The 25143-nt window shown below is 41.0% G+C and overlaps 2 protein-coding genes across 2 annotated transcripts; one reads left to right on the top strand and one right to left on the bottom strand.

The window, feature by feature from the left end:
• Positions 1 to 218: 218 nt before the first annotated feature.
• LOC101297694 (uncharacterized protein DDB_G0273453/DDB_G0273565-like) lies at positions 219 to 6849 on the bottom strand. Its single transcript, XM_004291524.1, has 8 exons — positions 6586 to 6849; positions 6277 to 6425; positions 4844 to 5121; positions 4071 to 4152; positions 3460 to 3885; positions 2611 to 3315; positions 1029 to 1139; positions 219 to 779 (listed from the first exon to the last, which is right to left on the bottom strand). The coding sequence occupies exons 2-8, from the start codon at positions 6421 to 6423 to the stop codon at positions 396 to 398; spliced, it is 2133 nt and encodes a 710-aa protein (XP_004291572.1). The 5' UTR covers positions 6424 to 6425; positions 6586 to 6849; the 3' UTR covers positions 219 to 395.
• A 3319-nt stretch (positions 6850 to 10168) lies between these two features.
• On the top strand, positions 10169 to 11051 carry LOC101295107. The gene is made up of 2 exons (XM_004292999.1): positions 10169 to 10577; positions 10687 to 11051. Exons 1-2 carry the CDS (start codon positions 10169 to 10171, stop codon positions 11049 to 11051), a joined length of 774 nt encoding a protein of 257 aa, XP_004293047.1.
• Positions 11052 to 25143: the final 14092 nt, after the last annotated feature.

Genomic DNA, 25143 nt, shown 5'->3' with positions numbered 1-25143 from the left:
CCCCTTCGGTAAATGAGGGAGCAACAAAACTACATTCATTGTCCTACTCAAGGTGCAACTCCTCCCTCTGTTTTATACCTGGCCTCAGCAACTTGGTGAGTATATGGCCAATCCCTGTCAGACAAAATCACGAAAAGTGCGTTGGTATCCTACCAAAATTAACTGTAGGGCCTGCAGCATGCAATTCTAGCATCTGGGATTCTCACTTTCATCATACATAGTTCATAAGGCATCTCATACTCATTTCATTGCAAGTCTCAGAAGCACAACTGTACATAACTACATATCGGTGATACTTAAACCTAAGGTACTCTAAATGAAAAAGGAGATCTAAACATAAAAAGAGAGATATAGACCACCGAGATGAGAGCACTAAGCTGCAACAAAATGTAGCGTCAGCACTGAGGGGCACCAGAAAGTATGGCACCCCTTATTTCTGACCCATGCCTTCCCAATGCTGGAATGCTAAGGGACCGCCGTTTTCTAATTTTCACGTTGCCAGAGCACGGCATTTTCATCTCATTCTTCTCCGTAAAGAGAGAAGTATATGAACATAGTGGTTCAGAAAATGACTCCCTACTAGTTCTAAGAAAGAGATCCAGGTTCTGGCGATACTTATCCACATCCTTATTGGCTGATGAGTCCTCAGAAACAGGGAATATCTTAATATCGCGCTCCATAGCATCATCTAACCAGTATCCATTCCCCTGAACGTCCTGCATTGCCAGGTCCTCATACTCTTCATCAGATTTTGTAGACTCCTCATCCACCGACCCTATCTGTACAAATAGCAGGAAATATACTCGATTCAGATCAGCAGCTAAGTATCAAGTTTATGCATTATCTTAATCTATCAGTCATCGTTACAAACATATTAAATCCCCCACATGTATAGATATATAGATGCATGTGTGCCAACATACATATTGGGCAAGCAGAAACATCACATGCAGAAGTGTTAAGTTGACCTCTTGGTCTTTTTTGATTTCCAACATAATCTAATAGTGAACTAAAACAAACCAACATACCTCCTCGTCAACCTGTTTGTCACCATCATCACTTAATTCCTCATCACTGCCTACATCAGCTGATTCATCAACCTCTTCATCACTGCCATGTACTGAGTTGTCCTCCTTCAGCTGAAGGTATACATAAGTAAATAGGTGAATATTAAGAAAACAACTTTGAACAAGTTTGCAAAATCTGAACATATTTGCAGTATCCAAGTTAAACATCTATTGAAGATCAAATCATACAACCAATACTATACAAACCCATAACAAATATTTCAAGATTTGTTCGATTGATCATTTAGAAAAGGGAAAATTTTAAGAACAGTACACGAGTTTTTCTCCACTGAGAATTAAGATTACTCAACTTTCAAAACTATCACATAAGTACATGGACTATTAAACTCGGTCCAATTTATGTACATGTCATCAACTATGCCGTTAAGAGGATGTAATTCTTGCATAAACGAAGGATAAAAATGTATCCTCATATCCAACTCACTCTTTCCCCATTTTAAGTCTCTATCTCTCACGCTCACGCCCAACCATTCTCGCCGGCGTTGCCGTCGCCTGTCTCCAAATCAATTCTCCTTCTCCCTTTTCCTTTACCTCTAGCTCTCAAACTCTGAAAACCAAAACCAGCCATCATTCTTGTATGCATGCCCGTACAAAACACATAATCAAGAAGGGCGAGCCTGCAAAGGGGTTGGGGACGGTTTTGAAAAGCTAAAGCTCTAGTGATTCGGAGTTTCTGAAGAAGATGAAGGTTAGCCAAAAAACTGGGTTTTGGGTTGATTAATTTGACGTTCCAATCAACAATATTTTTGGTCGGTATTGATTGATTCATCAATTTTTATTGAAATATATTAAGTTGGTTGATTGATTGGTGTAGGAGAGGTTCTGGGTTTTTTGTTCATTGGTTGATTGAATAAACATTTGGATATTTGGATTTGGTTGATGATTCATCAATTTGAGAACAAAAAAAAGAGGTTCTGAGTGTTCAATCTTATTTGAAGAAAATGGGTATCTAGTAATTGAAGCTCTACAAGATCCTTCTTGAGATTCTAGGTCGTTTTGTTTCTTGTAGGTGAGGCCTTGTGAGTAGGTGAGTCGAGAATTGAGTTACAAAATTGTCGCGATTGAGCTTTCCAATGGTGAGTTGGGCCATAGCTCAGAGGTGGGGAGACATGGCGCTTCGGCAGTCACCGGTGTGAGGGCTGGGATACTGGTGGTGAATAGAGGAGATGGATTTGACCAAAAAAGAATAGAGGAGAGGAGATGGTGGGGATTTACTTTTTTTTTTTTCCTTCATGATTGTAGAGACGGATTTGCCCTCAAATATGTAACAGTTAACACACAGACTAACGGAATTGTTAACAGCATATACCTATATGGGTTGGGTTCAATAGTTTATGTACTTATGTGATAGTTTCGGAAATTGAGTAACCTTAATTCTCACTGGAGAAAACTTCATGTACTGTTCTTGAAATTTTCCCTTTAGAAAATAGGTTTGGAATATTCTCAAATTACACCTAACTACGGAAACTGATCTTCACAAAGTTTTTTTCTTGAATAATCAAAATTAGAGATTAGAAGGTACCTCCTTGGCAGGTCCCTCTGATCGTGGTGAGCTGCAGCAAGAAGAGAAATGCCTACTTACAGTCTCAGTATCATCAGCCCTCGACCCGTCAACACTTCCAGCACAGCTTGGGCCACCATCTTTGGGCCAGGCGCTTAGACCATAGAGACCAAACTGAAGATTCACTTGCTCCGCACTGCCTATCTCCATCTCAGTCCCATGGCAAAATATAGGATTCCCATTACTGACGACTGAATCAACAGGCCAAGCCTTTGCTACAGATCCGTCGGTATTGACAAGAGCCATCAGCTGCCTAGATGACCCTTTCCTCTGGATAAGTTGAAACATCCCCTTTGAACTCAAAGAATTGGCTGCACGCTGGTTCCTATACTCCTCATCCACTACAGTAACTGTGTTTCTCATGGTATCGTAAAGTTGTTCCCCGGCTTCACGCCTACGGAGGCAGCTAAAGACTGTTGCATGGATTGCTGCCACACTCTTGTCAACATTAGTGTTGTTAATTTTCGGGACAAGATGCTTATCAGCCCTCTGGCAGAGATATTCTTGGATTGTTCTGATGTTTCGGATGTACTTCACGTACTTGTTCTTTGCTGGGTCCAGTGTCATATACTTTGCACGTACTGCAAATCTCTCCAGGTGCTTATCCTCATTTGAGATATATATCATGAATGGTATGATGGAAGGGTGTTTCTTCATAAGCCCCATCTGTGGTTCAAACAATTATTGAGATGGAGGAGTTAAGTTTATTATATATTTAAATTTAAGTAAATATGTATGTTATAAAAAACAGGAAGAGAACAAGTTCAAACCAAGAGACAACAAAGGGGAAGAGAATTAGATATGACATACCACAAAATTAAGGCTCAAGTGAACACCTTCTACAATAACTGATTCTTTTCTTTCCTCCCATGCAGTAATAAGACAGTCAAGACTGTCAATTACCATCTCACTTTGTGCCTTGAATCCTTCAATGGCCATCTGCTTTGAACTGATCAATTCAGCAGTACTCGAACCAGCGTCTGACATCTGAGAATCAGATCTCCCAGAAGGAGAGCCATCCACCATTCCATCTTTGGAAAGTGACTGTGAACTTGCAGCCGACTTTTTGGCTTTCTTTTTGGCTTTTGCTTCTGCAACTGCCACTGGATCCAAACACTCCCCTGCGTGGTAGGTTGAAGCCCATAGTAAAGGATTTTGCTTCTCATCTGCAAAACTCCTCATCATGTGCCGAATCGAGTCAGTAGATATCACAGTTGTGATTCCCAACCTACTACCCTGCAAGATGATATGGTTTAGACTCAACGAAAATGATATAGTTACTGTAACAGCACATAGACGTTGTTATTAACTATCCAAATCATTACATATAACTCTAGAAAAGGAAAAACATTACCAACTATTATGTCAGATTAAGAGTCAAAAAGGAACCATAAAAACAAAGAACTAGGGAACTTAAATACCAGCAATGAAGACAAAGTAGATTTTCCACATCCACTGGTGCCACATAACAGTACAGTTACAGATTCCTTCCTTTCTCGGACTCTGCATGGAGAAAATATCCGAAGATAAATAATTGGGTACAGTGCGCACTACAGATACAAATAATTCTGAACTCTAAGAGAATGCAATGTAAAAGCATTCATAATGACTCTAAACAACAAGATCAAAAAGCACGATTGAGCATCTCCCATTTAAACTCCCAAAATGTACCATGATATTATATTCATGTTCCAACTCTAATCCCCTTATTCCAAAACTAGAGCTGCACAAATCAAGTTCAGATTAAAAAAAAGAGAACATCGCATAGTTGACTACTAAGCATGTTCAATCTAAGAAATGGAGGAGATCGTTTACTGTAAAAGAAACATCAACTACTTGCTGATGGCTAGACTAATAGTAACAATAACTTAAAAATTAACCACACAAAAAGAAAGCTTCAAAGATGCATTATGTTCCAAGTTGCAACAGAAATTCTACACGTTTTCTGCTTTTATCATTAAGGATGTGGTCGGGAAGAAAAGACAATATTATTAAGGCCCCTTCTTCACTACTACAGCTTTCAAAACTATGCATTTATCTATTCTGTTCCCAAGCAATGATGAACAGCATGTTAAGTAAATGGTCAGAATGTTACAGGAAAAGGGAGATAAATCACAGTCTACCTTTCAAAATGCAGTGTGTGTGTGTGTGTGTGTGTGAGATTATGATTTCCAAAAGATACAAGACTTCATACCTGCATGCGAAAACTAAGTCAGCCCTCTGATTTGGACCAACATACTTGTACTCGGCCAGAGCATCGCAAACAACATCCAAGAAAGTTTCTCGCCTAACTACAACAGTCGTACGTGTTTTGTACATTTCAAATGGTACACTCTTACTTTTATGATCTTTCCCGGAAACCGTATTCTTGGAAGCCTCGGATTTACTGGGGGAAACATTCTCTGTCCCCTCCGGAAGCAAGGCCTCACATGAACTTACATTTCTTATCAACTCAAAAACTCGTTGACTGATCTGATCAAAGAAAAAAAAAATTGTCAACCATTAGTGTCTAAGTTTCTAAACTGCAGGAAATACAAGTATACACAACCATTTGACTGTTCCAATTCCCAATTAATTAATGAAAGTACGTAATAAAAACCCAAACTACAGCACCAACATGATGCTACCATAAGTTGTAACAGCCTGACAACTGGAACAAACCTCTAATTAGGAATCAATGAATCTATCAGTTAACATAAATATTCCAAAAGCACAGACCCACGATTAATGAAAAGTGCAGAGACTGATGTTCTAAACAAACAAAAAACACCATAAAAGAAGACCAAGCTCTCGACAGCTTAAAACACTATACAATTAAGGGTCATCCTCTGGTCAATTCCACAGCACAGAGACTTTATACACTTGATAGTGTCCAAGCAACCAAGGACTTAACACTAAAGAAACCTCATTTATGTTCGGGTTGGACAAATCCTCAAGATCATGGCCAATTATAGACAGAACATGATCGATCTTTCTAAACCCAGGTATCAATGTTAAGTCATCACATATTGAGTAATCACACAGCAACAATGTAACTCAACAACAACTATTGCAGAAAACCGGAGATCCTCATCAAACAACAAGGTCGACAGTTGAACTGTGGGTACCAAAAGACACAGAATTTAAGGAAAATTAAAAATAAAATGGACAGATGAGAGAAAAATCAGTTAAGGTGGTTTAACCAACAAGAGATAATGGCTCCACCAGCAGGACCTTTTAACAGGATGTTGAACGCGACACAAGAATTGTAATAGCCCCACCTTTTGTTTTAATCAAAATTTAGAGGAAACCTGGACTAATCTGTGATAATGACATCTTCCACAAACAACTCCCAGAACTCCAATAGTACACATAGAAGACCAAAAAACTAGTTCCAAGAAGCCTTCGTTGACCTGACCTTAGATTATAATTTTTTCAATTCTTCAGCTAGACCTCCATCAACATTACTCTCAACAGTGAAATTCTGAAAAATATCCAAGAACAAGTTTCATGCAAACCCAGATCTACCCGAAAAAACACTACAAATATCAGTATTTCCCAAATCAAACACACTAGAAAAACCAAAACGCCACAATAACAAACAAACAAAAAAATTGACAAAAGAATCCAAAATTCGAAAGTAGAGACCTTGAAGGCGTGACGAGGTTTGCATCCCATGAGTTGCAGAGAGCTCTGCAAAACCGGACGCGTATATCGAAAGGACTCTTTCCCTTTTTCTCTCTTCTCCTCGCCATCCACCACCACTATGTACAACACTTTCGCCGTCTCACTCATCCCTACACCACACCATCCAACATCAGAACAATAATTCAGCTCCCAATAAAACTCAAACACAAACAAGAAGGTCAATTCAGAAGAAGGGGAGACAAAGCAGCGAATCGGAGGCAATGTAGAGGAATTAAAGGAGCAATGCAAGAGAAGAGAGAAGAAACGGACCTGAAAATCGGAGGGAGGGATTGAATTGACTCGTTCTCTTGTTGTTGTGAGTCTATTCTATTCCGTCTCAGAAGAAGAAGCGAAGAAGGGTTTGAGATGATGGGCCATTAGATCTCGGAGGAGGTTTTTACTGTGTCTCTGCCACTCACCACCTGCCCTGACCTCCACGCATCGCTCACACCCACCCTCCACGAGTCCCTTCTCTCTTTCTCTTACACCACCGCACTCCTCGTTTAAATTACGGCTTTGGGCTTCGTTTTCTGTGGGAATTTCAATTCCTTGGGTTGGGGTTTTATAATGGGATTGTGTGTGGGACCGGGGGCGTGGGTCAAGGAGGTAGGGGGGAGAGGATGGTAATTTTGCGGAGATAACGACTTGGTCTAGGATGCCATTAATTCCATTTTAAGGTCACCGGGAAAAGGACAGAAGGTGGTTTAATGCATACCGGAGAAGAAAACAAGACCTGCACCCTAAGAAAAAGAAATCCCTGTTTATCCCAAAATAAAAAAATAAAAAAATAAAAAACTTGCAGATTCAAATTTGGTTTTCTTTCTACCGTCGGCGTAATTGACTCGAACTGTTTTTTGTTTTTCGTTTTCAGTTTTAACTTGTTCTTGTAGTTCACGTTTTGCTTTACTTTTACGCTTTAGTTATTGTAATTTTATATCACACGTGACAATATTTATTGTTATTCCAGTTTTTTTTTATCAGGTAAATTATTATTATTTCAGAGATATATTATTTTTAGGATGACGTTGTTCACAAATTGTTGATACAGTGGATTATAGGTCTCTAAGTCAGTCAATATATTTATGTTGACATAATAACAGTAGGTAGCTAGTAAATATGTAGTTATTACATAAATAGAATGGGAAATAGTTGAGCTTTTCTTTTCTTCAACGTGGTATTGGAGTCCTAAATGGCCTTAAGGCTTCTATGGTGCCTCCTTGGTGTCGCACGTGAGGGCGTGTTTTGACGCCATTCAAGCGAAGCTCGGTGGCTATAGAAAGTTGCTGAAGCTATCTTAATGATGGTGTAGGCGGCTCAAGTCAGTCTGATGCTTATGCCTGGTTTAAGAGCTGTTGAATATGGTTGCTTAGACATATGTATCACACAAACCCTCCATGATGAGAGTCAATCGTGAAACATATTGAAAATGGTAATTTGTAAATAAAACTGAATTATACTAATAGAAAAATAAATAAAGTATGTGAATAACAAATTTGAAAATTCTTATATACATATAGGGGTAAGTGATCCGAACACCTAATATGTAGTCTCAACATTTTAAATCTAGTCATCCACATGACACTATCATGTATTATGCAATTGCCGTTAATAAAATTGAAACCTAAAAAACTAGTCCAGGTGTTTCAAACACAGAAGGTGAGGACGTGAAGTCGAAGAAGTTTTGAACGCTTAATTTGATCGGATGAAAAATGAAAAGGCTAGAGAAAGACATTGAGGGTTTCCAGTCATCATTCTATCTTCGCATCACTAATACCTTGGTGTGTGGAATCCACTCCCTAACAAAATAGGATATGTGAATAACATCATTTTTTTTTTTATTAAAATATAACTATATAAAATAATTATAGGTTTACATTTGTTGACTTCTAAAGAACAACGTCTAGGATAGGTTGATCTCAAGTTAATGTAAATAATATTGTTTTGGTGTTTTAACTTTCGACTTAGATAGTGTGTTACCTCTCAGTCATGATTGTCGACATTGACTTCGGTGTTTATAAAGAGCTTGGTAATTGGTCTATTGTTACCACAATCTAGATTCATGTTGATTTTAAGGTCGTGTGTTTTGGAATTAAGTATTAACATGTCCTAATCTCACTGCTTGGAACTTCGACAGCCTAAGGTCTTTCTCCTCGAAAAAATCATCACTGCTTAAGGATTATACCCGTGGATCCTTTATGGGGATGTTTAGAGAGTAAATGTTACCCACTGCGTGGAAGAAGTCGAAGAAGATGTCAATGTCTTGTTCTCTATCTCAATCATGGCAGATCTTGGGGAAGGGAGGACCTTGGGATTAAAATCGCGCACTTATAAACTTGAACCTGAAGCAAGCATTAGTTTCAACCCTCAGGTGAAGGAGAAAGTTTTTTGTTAGGGTTTCAAAATTTCAGACATTCTTAACGGAATATTAAAATGGGTTTAATTTCTAAAAGCTTTGTTGAGACATTTTTAGTTGATGTTTAATTATTTACACCACAATTGAGTGGTCGGTAAATTAGACTAGTTGAATTCATTTTTTTTGCATATTGACCAAAATTATTCTTATTGTTGAAGGAATTTACATTCTTATCCTTGATGATGTGTCTTGACCGAATCTTCTCTTTATTAGACTAGAATATCTGTTAGATATCAAACCCTGATTTACAGGGATTCTCTATGTAATGTCTATATAAAGGCTATGATATCAATGACATGAGTAGACCTTTTCTCTCATATTTACATACTCTACATCACGTTATCAGACTTAGTGCCCTAATCAAGAGATAATAGGCCAACCATCCCAAAAAACCCTAAAACCTTTGAAAACCCAAACTTTTCCCGAAACCCAAATCTGCCCATTTCGTTTTTCCTGATTTCCGGCCGGATTTTCCTCTGTCCATGGCTGGAATTTCATATCCACAGAAAACCCTCGACGTCCCGGTTCCAACCCCACCGGTCTCACCCCGAGAACCGGCCGAAAAGTTCCTGAACCGGCCACCAGAAGTTTCCAGACCGTCACCGCCAACAACCACCGGTTCACCGCCTTCCCGTGCTCTGATCGACTTGATTTTTGGGTATAGCTTCCTCTTCCAGTGGTGCTCCTCTTGTCAAAATTTCAGCTCCAAACTCGAAGCAGAAATAGGTGAAAAGTTGTTTCTCCTCTCGACAGTCTCTAGAAACCAAAGATTTCAAGATTTCAAGATTGCTCGTCTTCCAAGGAAAGGCAGAAAGGTTCCCAACCCTCAATCGAAGGCTGCAATCGACTCAAACTCATCAGAGGTAAATTTTTAATTAAGGTTAATGCTTTCCGAATTTCAGTTTATAGTTTGGGCTTAGTAGCCTTTCCATCTATCCCCTCTCTATGATGGGATTGGGGGGTTTGGGGGGGGGGGGGTAGGGGGGAATAGGGTTTGGGAGTTTTTTTGGGGTTCCCATCCTCTATTACACTTTGTGACTGCGACATATGCGTCACCATATATTTGCGACTGCGATTACGCGTCACTACGACAGCTGTGAGCGTCGCCTACAAGGGAAGAATCGATTGTGACTACGATTACGCGTCACCTGCTTTTATTTGCATCGATTTTATGACCACATCATTGGTTCACTAATTCCAATCCCCTTGTCTTTTGTAGATGACTGAGCCATCCAGGCCCGAGTTCGAGATCCTCGATAACCGAGGTAAGGAATATCACCGATGGGTGTCCGATGTGACGAATACGTTCATCGGCAAGCGGTTGACAACCACCATCTTTCCGCCGCCGAATGGCCTTCAAGCAAGTGACGAGGCCAAGGCATAAGCCCTCATGTTTCTGAGGCGCCACATTCATCCCACTCTAAAGAAACAATACCTGAAATGGGAAGACCGTACCCCAAGGATCTATGGGATGTCTTGAAGCAACGCTTCTACAACATACATGATGTACTCATTCCAGAGTTGACTGCTCGATGGGAATCCATTAGACTAATGGATTTTGCTAAAGTTGAGGATTACAACCAAGCTATGTTAGACCTCCAACTAGAAATAAGCTTTTGTGGCGTTGACAAGATTGACAAAGATCTGATTGAGAAGACTTTGTACACTTTTTCGTCATCAATGAGCAGCCATCAGTATCGCCTTAAGTATGAGCAGAACTGCGTTACGTCATTCAGTAACCTCATATGCATGTTAGCAAAGAAAGAGCGGCACCAGGAGATTATCCTCAATAACAATGCAAGGCCGGTTGGGACTAAGAAGATTCTTGAGTCCAACCAAGCTAGTAGAGGTAAAGCTCCAAGGAAAAGAAGAAACAAAAAACCTGCACCATATGAACGTGAGCAAAATCAGCCACGTGGTCACGGTAATGGCAATAATCGGCATGGAAACAACCGCAGCAACACTTGGAGGCGTGATGACGGAAATTCCGCCCCCTCCTAGGAACAATATCCGCGGTCGTGGCCTCCAAGGTGAGAAATCCGGCCAAGGCCGAAATCCTCCATCTAACTCGAACCAGAAGAGGCGATCTCCATGCTATATGTGCGGATCTATCGCTCACTTGCATCATGATTGCCATGCTAGCAAAGAAGCTATTGATACCTATAGAAGACACAAGCAGTACTTGGCTCAAGAAGCTAACTTTACTGGGGGAGATGACATTGGTGCTGAGCCTTCCACCAATCTCACCATAGCAGATTTCGAAGCTAAGAAGCGAGCTAGTCATGCGCACATGGATGCTGCGGATTTTGATGAACTCTTTTGATTAGACTTTTTTCTCTGCTATTTTCTGTTTGGCAAATGTTTAGCCATAGTTATTTTCGAATTTTCAGTCAGTTTTTATGGAATTAGACATCCTTTGATGTATTTTTCAGTTGGCATTAATAAAATCTCTCCTTTATGTTCAAATGTGTTGAATGGATTGAGAATTTATTCCCTTATGAATGGTTCAAATTGCACAAAGCTATAAGCTTCATTACATGGCAAATATACTAAATCCACATATTTTCGTGGTCTTACAATTGGTTATGGCATAAAGAATGGCAAAACATATGCAAAAAATTGCGAAAAACCGCAAAAAAAACACTAAGGCAGCAAACTGCAGTGTTTTGGCACTATCACAGCGCCCCTAAGGCGCCCCTGAGCGTCTCTGTTGTGTGCTGTGCGCGTTGGGCAGCTGCCTGCGCCCCTAGAGGGCCCCTGCCACACCCGAGGGTGCGCGCCCAAGCACCCCTGCCGCACCCTAGAGTGCGTGCCCAGGCACCCCTGCCGCACCAGAGAGTGCGCGCCCAGGAACCCTTGCCGCACCTCAAGGTGCGAGGGTGGCGCCCTGCCGGAACAAAGGGTACGTGCCCAGGCGCTTTGCCGCGCACCGCCCGCGCCCCTACACGCTGTTGGGTGCTGTTGCGCGTCGCTGAGACTCAACCGCGCCCCGGATAAGCCTCTGCCACGCGCGCCCCTGCCCGTGGCCTTGCACTCCCGCGCCCCTGCATGTCTCCTTGAGTGGACAGGCCCTAGGCTGCGCCCTGCCGAGCCCTTGTGAGCTCCTAGCAGGCTTCTTCTTTCTGCCAACGTTGTAAGCGCACGTCCAACGCCTTTTTGGTGCAACTGCCGAGCCTCTTGGCCGGCCAAATTGCTGTAACTTCATGAAATTAATTTTCATGCCATGTAATTGCACTCATTCGGGTTCCAATTTGGTTTAAATTCCCGATTAACCCCTCTATGTTTAATCAGAGTGTTCGCCTTGTCTTAATCCAAGACTAAGTAATTTCACATATTTGTGTAGATGTCTCGTGGCGAAATTGAGTGTCTAGCTGACAGTGGGACTACCCACACTATTCTAAGGAATAGGTTGTTATTTACGGACTTTTTGCCTCACAAATCCTCAGTGACAACCATGATTGGTTCCTCGCCTGTAATTCAAGGCTGAGGCAATGCGCAGTTCTTGTTGCCAAATGGCACAATGACACATGTCACTGACGCGCTTTATGCGCCTAAGGCTAATCGAACCTTGCTATCATTTAAGGACATTCGTGCCAACGGATTTCACCTGGAAATGTTCAATGAGAATGGACAAGAGTTTTTGTTTATCACCTCTAATGACTGCGGCCGTAAACGCATCTTAGAGAAGCTCATGAGTCAAACAAGCGGTTTGTATCTTACAACCATCAGGATCATCGAATCCTATGTAGTTACTCGCAACTTTTGAGACTCTGACTCATACAAGCTTTCATGATCGTTTGGGACATCCCGGACGTGACATGATGATCCGAATTCTCAAGAATTCACATGGACATCCATTTTTCCGAGCACTGAAGCGTGTTGGAGCTCCTCCTTCCACAGAAATAGGTGATGCAGCCGTGCATGATGCACCTGCCATAGGCTCGGCCTCCAAGGCCATTGCCAAGACTCCAAATGCCTCTATGGCTATCTCTAATGCTCACCGCTCGTTTTGCAAAGCTTGTTCACTAGCCAAATTGAATGCAAGACCATCTTTTGCTAGTGATTCTAAACAAAACATTCCATGTAATACCCCGGAATTTTGATATTAGTTTCTAATATTATTTGGGAATTTTTGAGTTAAAAGTTAGTGTGTTTTGAGGTTCAAAGGAAGAGCGGAGGTGTTCGAGAGATTTCTTTATTGTTTTAAAGGGTCAAGAGTTGACTTTTTTATCAGTAAGTTATTTTCGAAAGCTTCCTTCATAAAAGTTGTAGAGTTTGGCGATATGAGTTCGTAGACACGCGTCACACGTGAAACAGATGTCGTATGAGAAAGTTACTGTCAGAGGAAGTTAGTTTCCAGTTTTGGAATTGGTATAAGTAGAAAATTTGTGGGTTTTATTTTAGAAACCCTAAATTGTAGAAAAGCCCAACTCAGTCTCTGTCCTCTCTCCCAACTCCGTCTCGCACCCTCACCTTCACCAACTTGGAACTCAGCCATCCGGTTGCCGTTTGGGACTCCGCCGGTCTCGTTGGGTTCGTAGGACCACCGCTTCCAAGTCTAGGGCAGTGTGGCACAGTGGTGAAGCCGGAGACGACGCCAGTAATCGATGTCCTTCGGTCGGAGTCGGTAGCGTTGCCGAGATTGGAAAACGCCGTTTACGGCGGCGACCCTAGGTGAGTTTTGGTCCTTTTCCTCTTCTGGTTGTGGCTAGGTGTAGATTGAAACACGATTTTGGAGTTTTGATCCCCGAATTTGCATATTTGAAACTTGAATTCGTGGTACTGTTCGAGGTATTTTCCGGCCGATTCCGACCAAACCGGTTGAAACCTCAGGTATAAAAGATGCTCCCCTCTCTTCCATCTACAAGTTTCGTGTTTTGAGTTTGCCCAAATTTGAAAGTTTTGGGGTGGCGTGTGGGGCCCACTCAGCGACATTTGTTGTGGTGAGTGGCGGCGCGTCCGGCAGGGGTTGGTAGGTTAGGAGTAACTGTTAGCTTGTGTTCGTCGATACAAGCATGTTGACATGTCACGAGGTTATGTTATGATCAAGGTTTGCATCTTAGGTTTAAGACTAAGTTGAGAATCGTGAGAGGTTGTTAAGCTTTGGTGTTTGAGTTTTGAAAATCTTGTTAACCTTTTTCAATAGGTTGGTTGAGGGTTCCTATGACCTTAGGAGGTCTCGGAAGAAGGGTTGTCTTGAAGGACAAGACCTTGGGTCAAGGGTAGAGTCTTGGTTCAAGGGGGAAGTGTTTTGGTCATGTTGGTTACTAAAGTGAACAATTTATTAATAGGTGGTTATCGGGAGCTTGGTTTGAGCTTTTCTTTGTGTTTGTGTGAAGACGCAGCGGGAGTTAAAATGAGTAAAATCTCACCAACTTTCACTTTGGGACCCAAATTATTATTGTTTGATGATAATGATGATTTTGATGATAATGAATTATTATGATGAGGATGATATGATTATTATGATGAAGATGATAATGATTATTTTGATGATGATAATGATTATTATGATGAGGTTGATATTGATTATGTTGATGAAAATGTTGATGATTATGATGATGATAATGTTGATGAAAATATTGATGATTATGATGATTGTGATGATGATAATGATTTAAAAATTATGTTTTCCTTTCTGTTTATTTTAAAATATACGAGCTTGATCGTCAATGGCTCATAAGTAAGAGAAAACAAGTTTTCTTTTTAAATGATTATTTTTAAGATTCTAGTGACTATAATATCTTTAGTTCTTGGTAGATTATTCTTGTGAGAAAATCTATGTGTGTGTATATATATCTCTTTGTGAAAAGGTATATTATAGTGAGGTGTCGCTTGTCTGGTTCTATTGATGTGGTTATTTTTGTATTAGTTGTGGATGTGTGCCTTAGTGGTGATTGTGTGTATTAGATTAAGAGCCTTTGTGGTGGACCGGGAACCAAGCCTTGGTCGGGTGATTGATTACGGTCAGTTTAGAGCTCTAGTCTGTCGGTACTTCATGGGGGATGACTATGTGTTGATGAACCCATGAGTATGTATTTGTCTAGTCGCTTATGAGGGATGACTATGCGTTGACGAACTCATAAATAAGGATTGAGAAATGATTGTGTGATGTTCTTATATGTTGTCATTTAAATTCCTTGTTTAAGTATCTTCTGAACTATGCTTAATGCAAGAGATTCTTTAATTTTGTGTGATTTTTAGTGGAATCCTAAACTACGTTTTTTGCAGGATTCAGTTATGATTTTGAGTGATTTTAAATTGTTGTGTTCTCTTAATTATTTCTTTTAAATTCTCTTACTTTTAGGTGATTGCCGAATTAAGTTATTAATGCAGGAATTTCTAGTGTTATCTTATGTGATGTTGGAATTGTTGAGTTTTATTTTGAGAGTTACTCGTACGAGCTTTTTAAGCTTACCAGGTTTGTTGTTTACAACCTGGTGCACCAATTTATGGTGTAGGGGTTAGACCTGCAGATGATGATCAACAGGGTTGAGGCAGTGGCTTAGGAGCTGGGTTTTAGGTGCTGTACTTTTTGTATATCATGGCGGTTGTTTTTAAGCTCTTGTGAGCGACTTTTTATTATTAGACTTTTGAAGTTGTTGTAATTAAGGAGACATAATATTTAACTCGGTTAATGAGTTTGTTGATGTTTACAATTCCAGTGTTTGTTTTTAGTTTGGAAGTTGTTGAGCAAGTTTTGGAATTTTAAGATTTTGAGTTACATCATGCCCAAATTTTTGAAAACCCCAATTTTCGAAAGGATAAATTTTCAAAAATTGGGGTTTTCAAAAATTTGGGCGTGACATTCCATTCCTACAAAGAATCCAAGGTGATATTTGTGGACCTATCAAACTAGAGTGCAGACCATTTCGATATTTCATGGTTCTAGTCGATGCATCAACGTGTTGGTCACACATTGTTTTGCTATCCACAAGAAACGCTGCATTTGCTAAACTCCTAGCTCAAATTAGTAAGGTCCGGGCTCACCACCCTGATCATCCAATCAAGTCTATTCGATTGGACAATGCTGGAGAGTTTACGTCTAAGTCTTTTGACGACTATTGCATGTCTATCAGGATTGAAGTAGAACATCTCCTACCCCATGTGCATTCACAAAACGGTCTTGCAGAAGCTACAATTAAGTGCTTACAATTGATTACACGGGCCTTGGTGATGCGCACCAACTTGCCTGTTTCTGCCTGGGGTTATGCAATTTTGCATGCAGTTGCACTTACTCGTTTTAGACCCATTGCAACCCAACCATTTAGTGCGTACCAGTTGGTAACTGGATATGAGCTTGACATTTCACACTTATGCATATTTGGTTGCGCGGTTTATGTGCCTATTACGCCTCCACTGCGTACTAAGATGGGTCCTCAAAGACGATTAGGTATTTATGTTGGCTATCAATATCGTACGATTGTCCGCTATTTAGAACCTTTGATAGGAGATCTATTTACTACGAGATTCGTAGATTGTATCTTTGACGAGACATTCTTCCAACCGTTAGGAGGAGACATGACCGTTTCCGTTCCAATTGAACGTTGAGAATTAACTTGGTCTCGTTATGATCCCCGCACTTCTGAGAGTGATTTAGAAGTTCAGTGTATTCTCAATCTTGGAAGAGTTGCAGATTCGATGCCTGACTCATTTACCGATATCGCAAAAGTGACAAGATCAATTATACCTGCAAATGTTCCTGCAAGGTTAGAAGTCCCCACAAGAGGGACTTTACCGGCCGCACCCGGGCTCGGCAATGGCGTCTTGGACGCGCCGGACGCTCATGGTGGCGGTGTGGCCACGGCCTCAGCTCCCACCAAGAAGAAGGGGAGACCTGCTGGTTCAATAGATATTGTGCCACGCAAAAGGCGTGATAGTAAGGCACAAAATGATCCACTCATCATCAACACTGTGAATCCTTCACATGAGATTGTCTTTGACTATAGTTATGTCCAAGAATCAATGTTAGCGTATCTAGGGGACGCCTTGGATCCAATGTTGATGTTGGAGAACAAAGAAATCTCACTAAAGTATACCGATGCGCACGGTATGATGGAAAGAAGTTCCATGACTATTGATGATGCTTTTGCTTATTCCGTCGCTCAAGTGATTATCGACGACGATGAGATTGAACCACGCTCGGTTGCAGAATGTCAACGTTGAGTAGATTGGTTGAAATGGAAGGAAGCAATCCAGGCTGAACTAGACTCTAGCGAAAAGGCAAGTTTTCGGTCCGATAGTGGTATGCATGTGAAGCCTATTGGACATAAATGAGTTTTTGTTTGATAGCGGAATGAGAAACATGAAGTCATGCGCTATAAAGCGCGACTTGTGGCGCAAAGATTTTCTCAACGCCTTGGAATTGACTACGAGGAGACATATTCTCTCGTTATGGACGTCATTACCTTTCGCTACTTAGTCAGTTTGATAGTGTCCAAAAAACTAAGCATGCAGCTTATGGATGTGGTTACTGCATATCTATGTGGGGATCTTGATTCAGAGATATATATGAAAGTGCCTGACGGACTTTAACTACCCAAATCAAGTGACTCTAAACCACAGAGTGTCTATGCAATAAAGTTGCGGCGTTCACTATATGGATTGAAACAATCCAGATGAATGTGGTATAATCGTCTAAGTGACTACTTGATTGGGAATGGACATAAGAATGACAATCTATGCCCATGCGTGTTCATTAAAAGAACAAGTATAGTAGCCGTCTATGTTGATGACATGAACATCATCGGTAATCTCAAGGAAATTGATGACACCGAGGCCTACTTGAAATCCGAGTTTGAGATGAAGGATCTTGGGAAAACTCGATTTTGTCTAGGCTTAGAGCTAGAGCATTGAGAGACTGGAATATTGATTCACCAGTCAGCTTATGTCCAAAAAATGCTCAAGCGATTTAATATGGACAAAGCTCACCCTCTTGGGACTCTCATGGTCACGCGAAGTCTGGATATCAAAAAGGACTCATTCCGTCCTAAAGAGGAGGATGAGGAAAGTCCTTGGAGCAGAAATTCCGTACCTAAGCGCTATCGGAGCTCTCCTATACTTGGCACAATGCACAAGACCAGACATTGCATTCTCAGTAAACTTGTTAGCTAGGTTTAGCTCTGCGCCAACGCAATGTCATTGGACTGGTGTTAAACACATCTTTAGGTACTTGAAGGGTTCAATTGATTTGGGCTTGTTTTTTCTTACAAAACTGAAGTGGAAGACATGAATGTCGATGTCCCTGTTGATGGCAACACTACCGGCACATTGGCTGACCCCTAAGGGCCCCTGCCGTGCCCAGCAGTGCCTCGGCAACACTAGGCAGCGCACAACGCACCCCCAACACGCCCTGATCCGCAACTGATGATAACCAGATCTCAAGTCAATCTTTGAGAAAACAGAAGCACCCTTCAACTGATCAAACAAATCATCGATGCGAGGCAAAGGATATTTATTCTTCACAGTAACTTGATTTAGCTTCCTATAATCAATGCATAATCTCATGGTGCCATTTTTCTTCTTAACAAACAACACCAGAGCACCCCATGGAGACATGCTAGGCCGAATAAAACCCTTGTCTACCAACTCCTGCAGTTGAGTCTTCAACTCTTTCAATTCAGCTGGAGCCATTCTGTAAAGGGCTTGTGAGATAGGCATAGTTCCAAGAAGTAACTCAATAGAAAAGTCTATCTCCCTTTCAGGAGGCAAACCCGGCAACTCCTCGGGAAAAACATCCGGAAACTCCCTTACTACAGGAATATCCTCTACTCCCAAAACTCCCACACGTATCCACAATGTGTGCTAAATATGTCTGACAGCCTTTATTTAACAATTTTCTAGCAGCAACAGCTGATATCAGGCAATTCGAAATAACATCTCTTTCCCCTTGAAATGCAACCTCAGGTCTACTTGGACTTCGAAACACCATTACTGTCAGGACCCACCCCGAATTTCACCCTGAAACCCGAAGTAAATCCTACGGGGACCACCTCCAAGGAAAGTTTACCGAAAAATTGGCATAACCTACCTTGAAAATGGACAAACCTTTCTAATAAAACTTGCAAACACTTTTGAAAATTTAAATCCAACCTTAAACTCTTGGAGCCTTCTTGCTCCCCAAATCACAACACCACCCAAATTAATTACTAATCTAAACAAATCTCATATCCAACCCATTATACGTTCAGAGCAACTCTAATAGGAAGAAATGAAACATAATAAATTAACAAGCGGAAGCTATATGATGACTATGCCTCATCTCCATGTACGCCTGACCTCAACTATGCAATCCTGCAAACTGGGCATTTTAAAACGAATGGCCCAGGGGAAAACATTTGAAACACGTTAGAGTGAGTGGACAAAAATAAATTAATAAATATTTATGCATTCCCAATTTGAATTTCATAGAAAATATACTGCATGCGGCAGCTCAAAAGCTCTCAACTCAACAATTGGCAATTTCATGACTAGCTCCGGCTAGTCTCCAAACTTAACAAAAATAAAGCCTCTCAAGCTAAATTATATATAAAAATATATATGTGTGTATGTATTTATACTCGTCATACTCCTTATACGAATTCTATGAAGGAATAAGCAAAATAGAAATTCGTATAAGGCTACTACGCTTGCGTCTAATGCTCACGTCACACCATAATGGAATTTTTCCTCATTATGGCAGAAAAGCACGAGTGTATATACGTGTGGACTCCCTATATGAAAACCTATATGAACCAGAAAAGAGAATAGTTATCATATAGGCCTACTACGCTTGTGTCTAACACTCACGTCACGCCATAATGGTATTTTACCTCATTATGACGGATCAAGCACGTATGGCTAGCTAGCATTTATATACATACTATACACAAAATATCCAATAAACACATCCACCGAAAATCTCATTTTCGGGATCTCTCCAAAGGAGGAAAATTGCCAAATATCCGAGAAAGAAAATAAATCTCAGCAGAAGAAAATAAATGATCAACAAGATAATTCGTCGCATGCTTTTCAATTAAAACAAAGGTCCACTTACAACTCTAGGCATAAGCCCGACGAAATCCAAGTCGCCACTCCAGTGAGGTTCCCTCGAACCCTGGCACATATATATAATTAATTTCCCAACTAAAAATCCAATATTTAAACAAAATAGTCAAAATTAACCGAGAACCATACTTTCGCTCATCATTGCCTAACTTCGATACGGTCCGCACCTCAACACTAAAACCAGCAGCCTAAACTACACCCTTCCACAGATTATACGACTTTAATCCAACGGCCGGATTCTACCTTATTAATCCGCCAAAATTACCAAACTTCGGAAATTCACAAACCTATCCAAAACTCATCCAAAAATTCCATAATTCATAACAATAAACACCCCTAAATATTCCACATTTAAAACCATAAAAATCTCCCCCACAGCGGCGGCGGCGGCGCCAACTCTGCCGGCAGCGGCGGCCGGAAGCCGACTCCGGCGACCTCCAATGCCCACCAAATTTTAACACCATCTTCCTCTCAATTCCCTCTACAACATTCCTAACTAGCACAAACACCAATTCCAAGCCTAACTAGGTCAATCGAGCAAAAACATCCTAGAAGAACCCTAGAAACTTTAAACCTTCAATTCTCCTTACCTAGCTCGAGTTAGGATGAATCCTTTTTGGGGTTTGCTGCTAGAAGGGAGAGCTTCAAGACGAGACCGACAGCTCCGATTTTGGTGGCCGGAAAAAGAAGTTCCGGCGAGAACGCCCCCGCACACAGCCGTGACTTCTCGGCGATCGTTCTCCTTCACGGCGGCGTGACATGGGCTGCCACCTATCCAAACTTGTAGAGGATGCTCCAAGCTTCAATTCGACACCAAGCACGCCTCCTATCTCGGCCGGACGGCAGCGGACGGCGGTCGGAAAGTTTAGGGGTTGGGAGAGCTCGGGAGAGAAGTCGGGAGGGAGAGGAGAAGAGAGAGAGAGAGAGGAGAAATGGGTTTGGGCCTCACCCAACAGGTCCAAAACCTATATACCCACACTTACTCCAAAATAAAACACCCCGAAAAATAATACCCTAATAAAAATTACTTTTTACTAGCTAAATTTTACCATTTTTACCGTCGTCAAATTTTTCTCCTATGAATAATTCTCTGAAAATATCGTCCCTCAAAACCCCTCTAGGGACCAATTAAATCATAACTCATTGACGGAGACGGTAAAATTCTTATTAATACCAAGCTAGTAAATAAGGTAAAAATTTAAAGGTCGGGATGTGACAATTACTTTTCGGAAAAATCTACCATAGCTCTATATGCCTCTAAGAAGTTCATTCCCAAGATCACATCAAACTCTACTATATCTAAAGAAATTAGATCGGCCTTGAAATTAAATCCCTCCACTAATACTTTACAACCACTAAACATCCAATCTATTCTCATCACCTCCCCGGAGGGTAGAGATACATGCCACTCGCCTGGAAGAGACGATGATGGCACATTGGCGTGGAGGGCAAATCTACTAGACATAAATGAATGCATAGCTCCGGGATCAATTAAAGTAAATGCAGGCTGACCAAAAATTAATAACGTACCAATGATGACATCTGGAGAAGTACGACCCTCCTAGTGGGTCATAGCATGAAGTCTAGCGCGAGTCATGGGACGTCCACGCTGATCACTACCCTGCTGAGAGCCGCCCCCAGCTGCTGAACTGCCATGAGTACCACTGTTGGAACCTCTGGCTGAAGACTATCCAGCTAGTTGAGTAGGGGTGGAAGCAGTCCTCTGAGCGAATAAGGGACAATCTCTCCTGAAGTGGTCCAAACTACCACACTGAAAGCACCCTGTGGACTGTTGCTGCCCAAAGGAAAAAGTCTGACCACCGGATGTCCCACCTTGAAAACTGGCACCAGCGCCAAACTAACCTGTCCGTTGCCTACCCAACTCGCTCTGGAAAGGGCTCTTGTGATGTCCCATGTCTTAGGTCTGAGCACTAGAAGTCGATCCACTGCTATAACCACTACCGGCTAAAGATCCAGAGGCGGATGAAGAGGCAGCCTTCTTGGATGGACCCTGACTAGGACCGCCAAAATCTCTAGATGTAGAACCCAACGACCTCCGTGTCTCAATAGCTATAGCAACACCAACAACATCAACAAAAGTCGGGTAGACCACTCCGGTCATCTTCTCAGCATAGATCCCACTTAGCCCCCCAATAAACATCTCAATCTTGCTCTTTTCGTTGGGGATCAAATGAGTAACATGATAACTCATAGAGATGAACCTTTGCTCGAACTCTATAACACTCTCATCATCTCTCTTCCTCAGATTCAGGAACTCATGATGTAACCTTACATATAGACTGGTAATCTGAAGTTGTATCTTAATTAATTGTTAATCTGTTATGATATTGTAGGTTGCTGACCAAATGAGTGAATCAGCTGCTAACATCCCTGAAATTGTGAGATGGCTTTCAAACAAGCCGAGCAATGAAGTTCTCAGTTACAGTGGCTATAAAATAAGCGGAACTCTATATACCATGAACGGGAAAGATGATGTCAGATCGAGTATCATACATGATCAGGATCACTCTTTTGTGACAAAGGTACAATCAACTACTATTTGTGTTTGTGTTGGGAATCAGATTTTCGGGATAATGTCATGTTCATGTCTAACTTTAACATTATGTTTTTCAATGGGACAGGAGAAACAAACTTGTCAACACCCAAGATGATTTGGATGTGTTAAGGAATGAGTGGGCAAAGTTCATCATTAGCAAATACCTGTAGGGTGCATGATCTGGTCTGTTTTGGTGAACTTGGTGCTTTCTATATGTATGTGGTAGTACTTTGCTTTTAAACTTGGTGTTTCTATATATTCGGAACAGCTATATGGTAGTACGTACTTTGTGCATTTTTCATGTTGGAATGCTTTTGGACATGTAAGACTATCTAGGAGCTTAACTAGTTGTAGTTATAACTCCTTCATGATACATCTACGTCACGTTATATGTGTGCAATTTGGATATCATGGCAAGTTGCGACCATATTATCATTATCCTCTAATGTGCCTCATTGATCAGTTGATTCTAGTTGACACAACAATGTGAAGAAAGTAATAGCGATTAACCCACTTGTCGGTTTTGGCCAAGGTGCTTATAGTGATGGCAAATGTCACGCCCTAATTTTCAAAATATAATTTTCAAAAATTTTGGCATGATATAACTTAAAATAATATAATCCCAAAACCTGTTTTCAAACAAAATTTAAGGAAAACTAAACTTAATGCGGAATGTAAATGTTACACAACTCAACACTGAGTAAAATATTACATTTCCTTATTTGTTTACATAAACTTGAAAGTCAAGAAAATGAAAATGCTCACATGAGTTTAATGTTGTCTACCCCAAGTATAAAATTATACAATGTACAACAAAATCCAAACAAAAAACCCTGCCACTAAGCCTCCGCCTCAACCCTGCTGATCCTCACCTGCAGGTTTAACCCCTACACCAAGAATTAGTGCACCGGGTTGTAAACAACAAACCTGGTAAGCTAAAAAACCCGTATGAGTAATTCTCAAAATAACACCAAAACCTCAAATTACCAATTAAATCACATGAGCAATTTATATCAATAAATAAAATCCACAAATCCAACACTTTTTCAATTAACCTGTACCCATGAGTCCCAGGTATTAATAAATACCTCTCATGACATACAACAACAAAATGTGTACCCATGGGTCTCAGATACCATACAGTATCTCCCAGGACTTACATTGACAGACAAACTAGAGCTCTATTCCTAACCGCAACCAATCATCTGGCCAAAGGCTTGGAACCCGGTTTGACTGTCTAATATCAAACACAAAAAATGATAAATAGCATCTTAACCACAACCAATCACTCAATTAAAGGCTTGGAACCCGGTTTGGCTATTTATCTAACAATCATAATATCACAACATTATCCTCAACAACACAATATCACATCATTATTCTCAACAACACAATATCACATCATTATCCTCAACAACACAATATCACATCATAAATTATATCCTTCCACATAGATATATTTACATGAATAAAATATAGATATTCCACAAGAATAATCTATCAATAATCAATAAAATTATAATCACATGAATCTCAAAATAGCATATAAAGAAAACTTGTTTTATCTTACCGGCCTATGAGCCGTTGGCGATCAAGCTCATATATTTTTAAAACAATTAAAAGCATATTATTAAATCCAACATCATCATCATTATCATCATATGACCATAATCACATTAGGTTCAAAAGTGAACCTTGGTAAGATTTACTCACCTAAATATCCCACTACAATTTCCACAACCGACAATAGCAAGCGAAAACACAACTTCAAAAATCACCTAAAATCACACAATTAAAACCTTAGCAACTAAAATACTATAGGTTAACACAATACCCTTAAACTAACCCTTAGTTCAAGGGAGGACAACTTTCCAAAGTCGTCAAACTTAGCGACCCAAAGAGGCTGCCTATAATCCTCAAACCCTAACTCAAACCTCAACCAAGCCTAATAACAAACTTAAAGTCCTAACATACAAACATTTCTCACAACCTAGAAATTCTACATCTCAACAAGCCCACCACAACAAGAGCTAGCTAAAACATAGCAAACTAAGCCACAAATATTGCCGGACGTGTTGCCACGCGTCGCCACAGGCGGCGGCGAGTGGACCCTACGCGGCACCATAAACTTCCGAATTTGAGAAAACTCCCAACAGCAAAGTTGAAGCTTGAAGCAAGGGGAACAACTTTCATACCTGAGGCTTCAACCAATTTTGGCCGGAAACTGCCCTGAAACAGTAACCACAAATCAAACTACAAAACCTGCAAAACTGGCCTCAAAACCTTAAAAACTTGCTTTAATCTATGCCTAGCCACAACTAGAAGGAGGAGAGGATCAAAACTCACCTAAGGATGCCCCTCGTCGCTGTCGGAAACGGTGAGTCCGACCGGAGACACAACATCCCTCTTTCCGGCAACAAGGCTCCGATTCCGGCATGCCACACCGAGCAGCAGCTGTCCAGCCTTGAAGAGAGCACTTGTGGGAGTCGAATGGGACTGGTGGCGGTCCAAATGGTGGCCGGACGGCGGAGCTAGCTCCGGCGGAAGTTTGGTGTGCGGGTGAGTTCGGGAGAGGGAGAGAGAGAAGTGAGTGAGGAGAGTGAGAAGAGAGAGAGAGCTGATTTGTGTTAGGGTTTCCAAAATAACCCACACACATTTTTTTACTTAAACACTTTCCACACCCGGAAACTAACTTCCTCTAACCATAACTTTCTCATACGACATTCGTTTGAGGCGTGTCATATGTCTACGAACTCGTATTGCCAAGCTCTACAACTTTCAAGAAGGAAGTTTTTGAAAATAACTTACGGAA

Source organism: Fragaria vesca, linkage group LG2 (genome assembly GCF_000184155.1).
Source record: "Fragaria vesca subsp. vesca linkage group LG2, FraVesHawaii_1.0, whole genome shotgun sequence".
Classification (NCBI taxonomy): Eukaryota; Viridiplantae; Streptophyta; class Magnoliopsida; order Rosales; family Rosaceae; genus Fragaria; species Fragaria vesca.
Note: the sequence above shows the minus strand (reverse complement) of the source record. Positions and strands in the feature narration are given on the sequence as shown.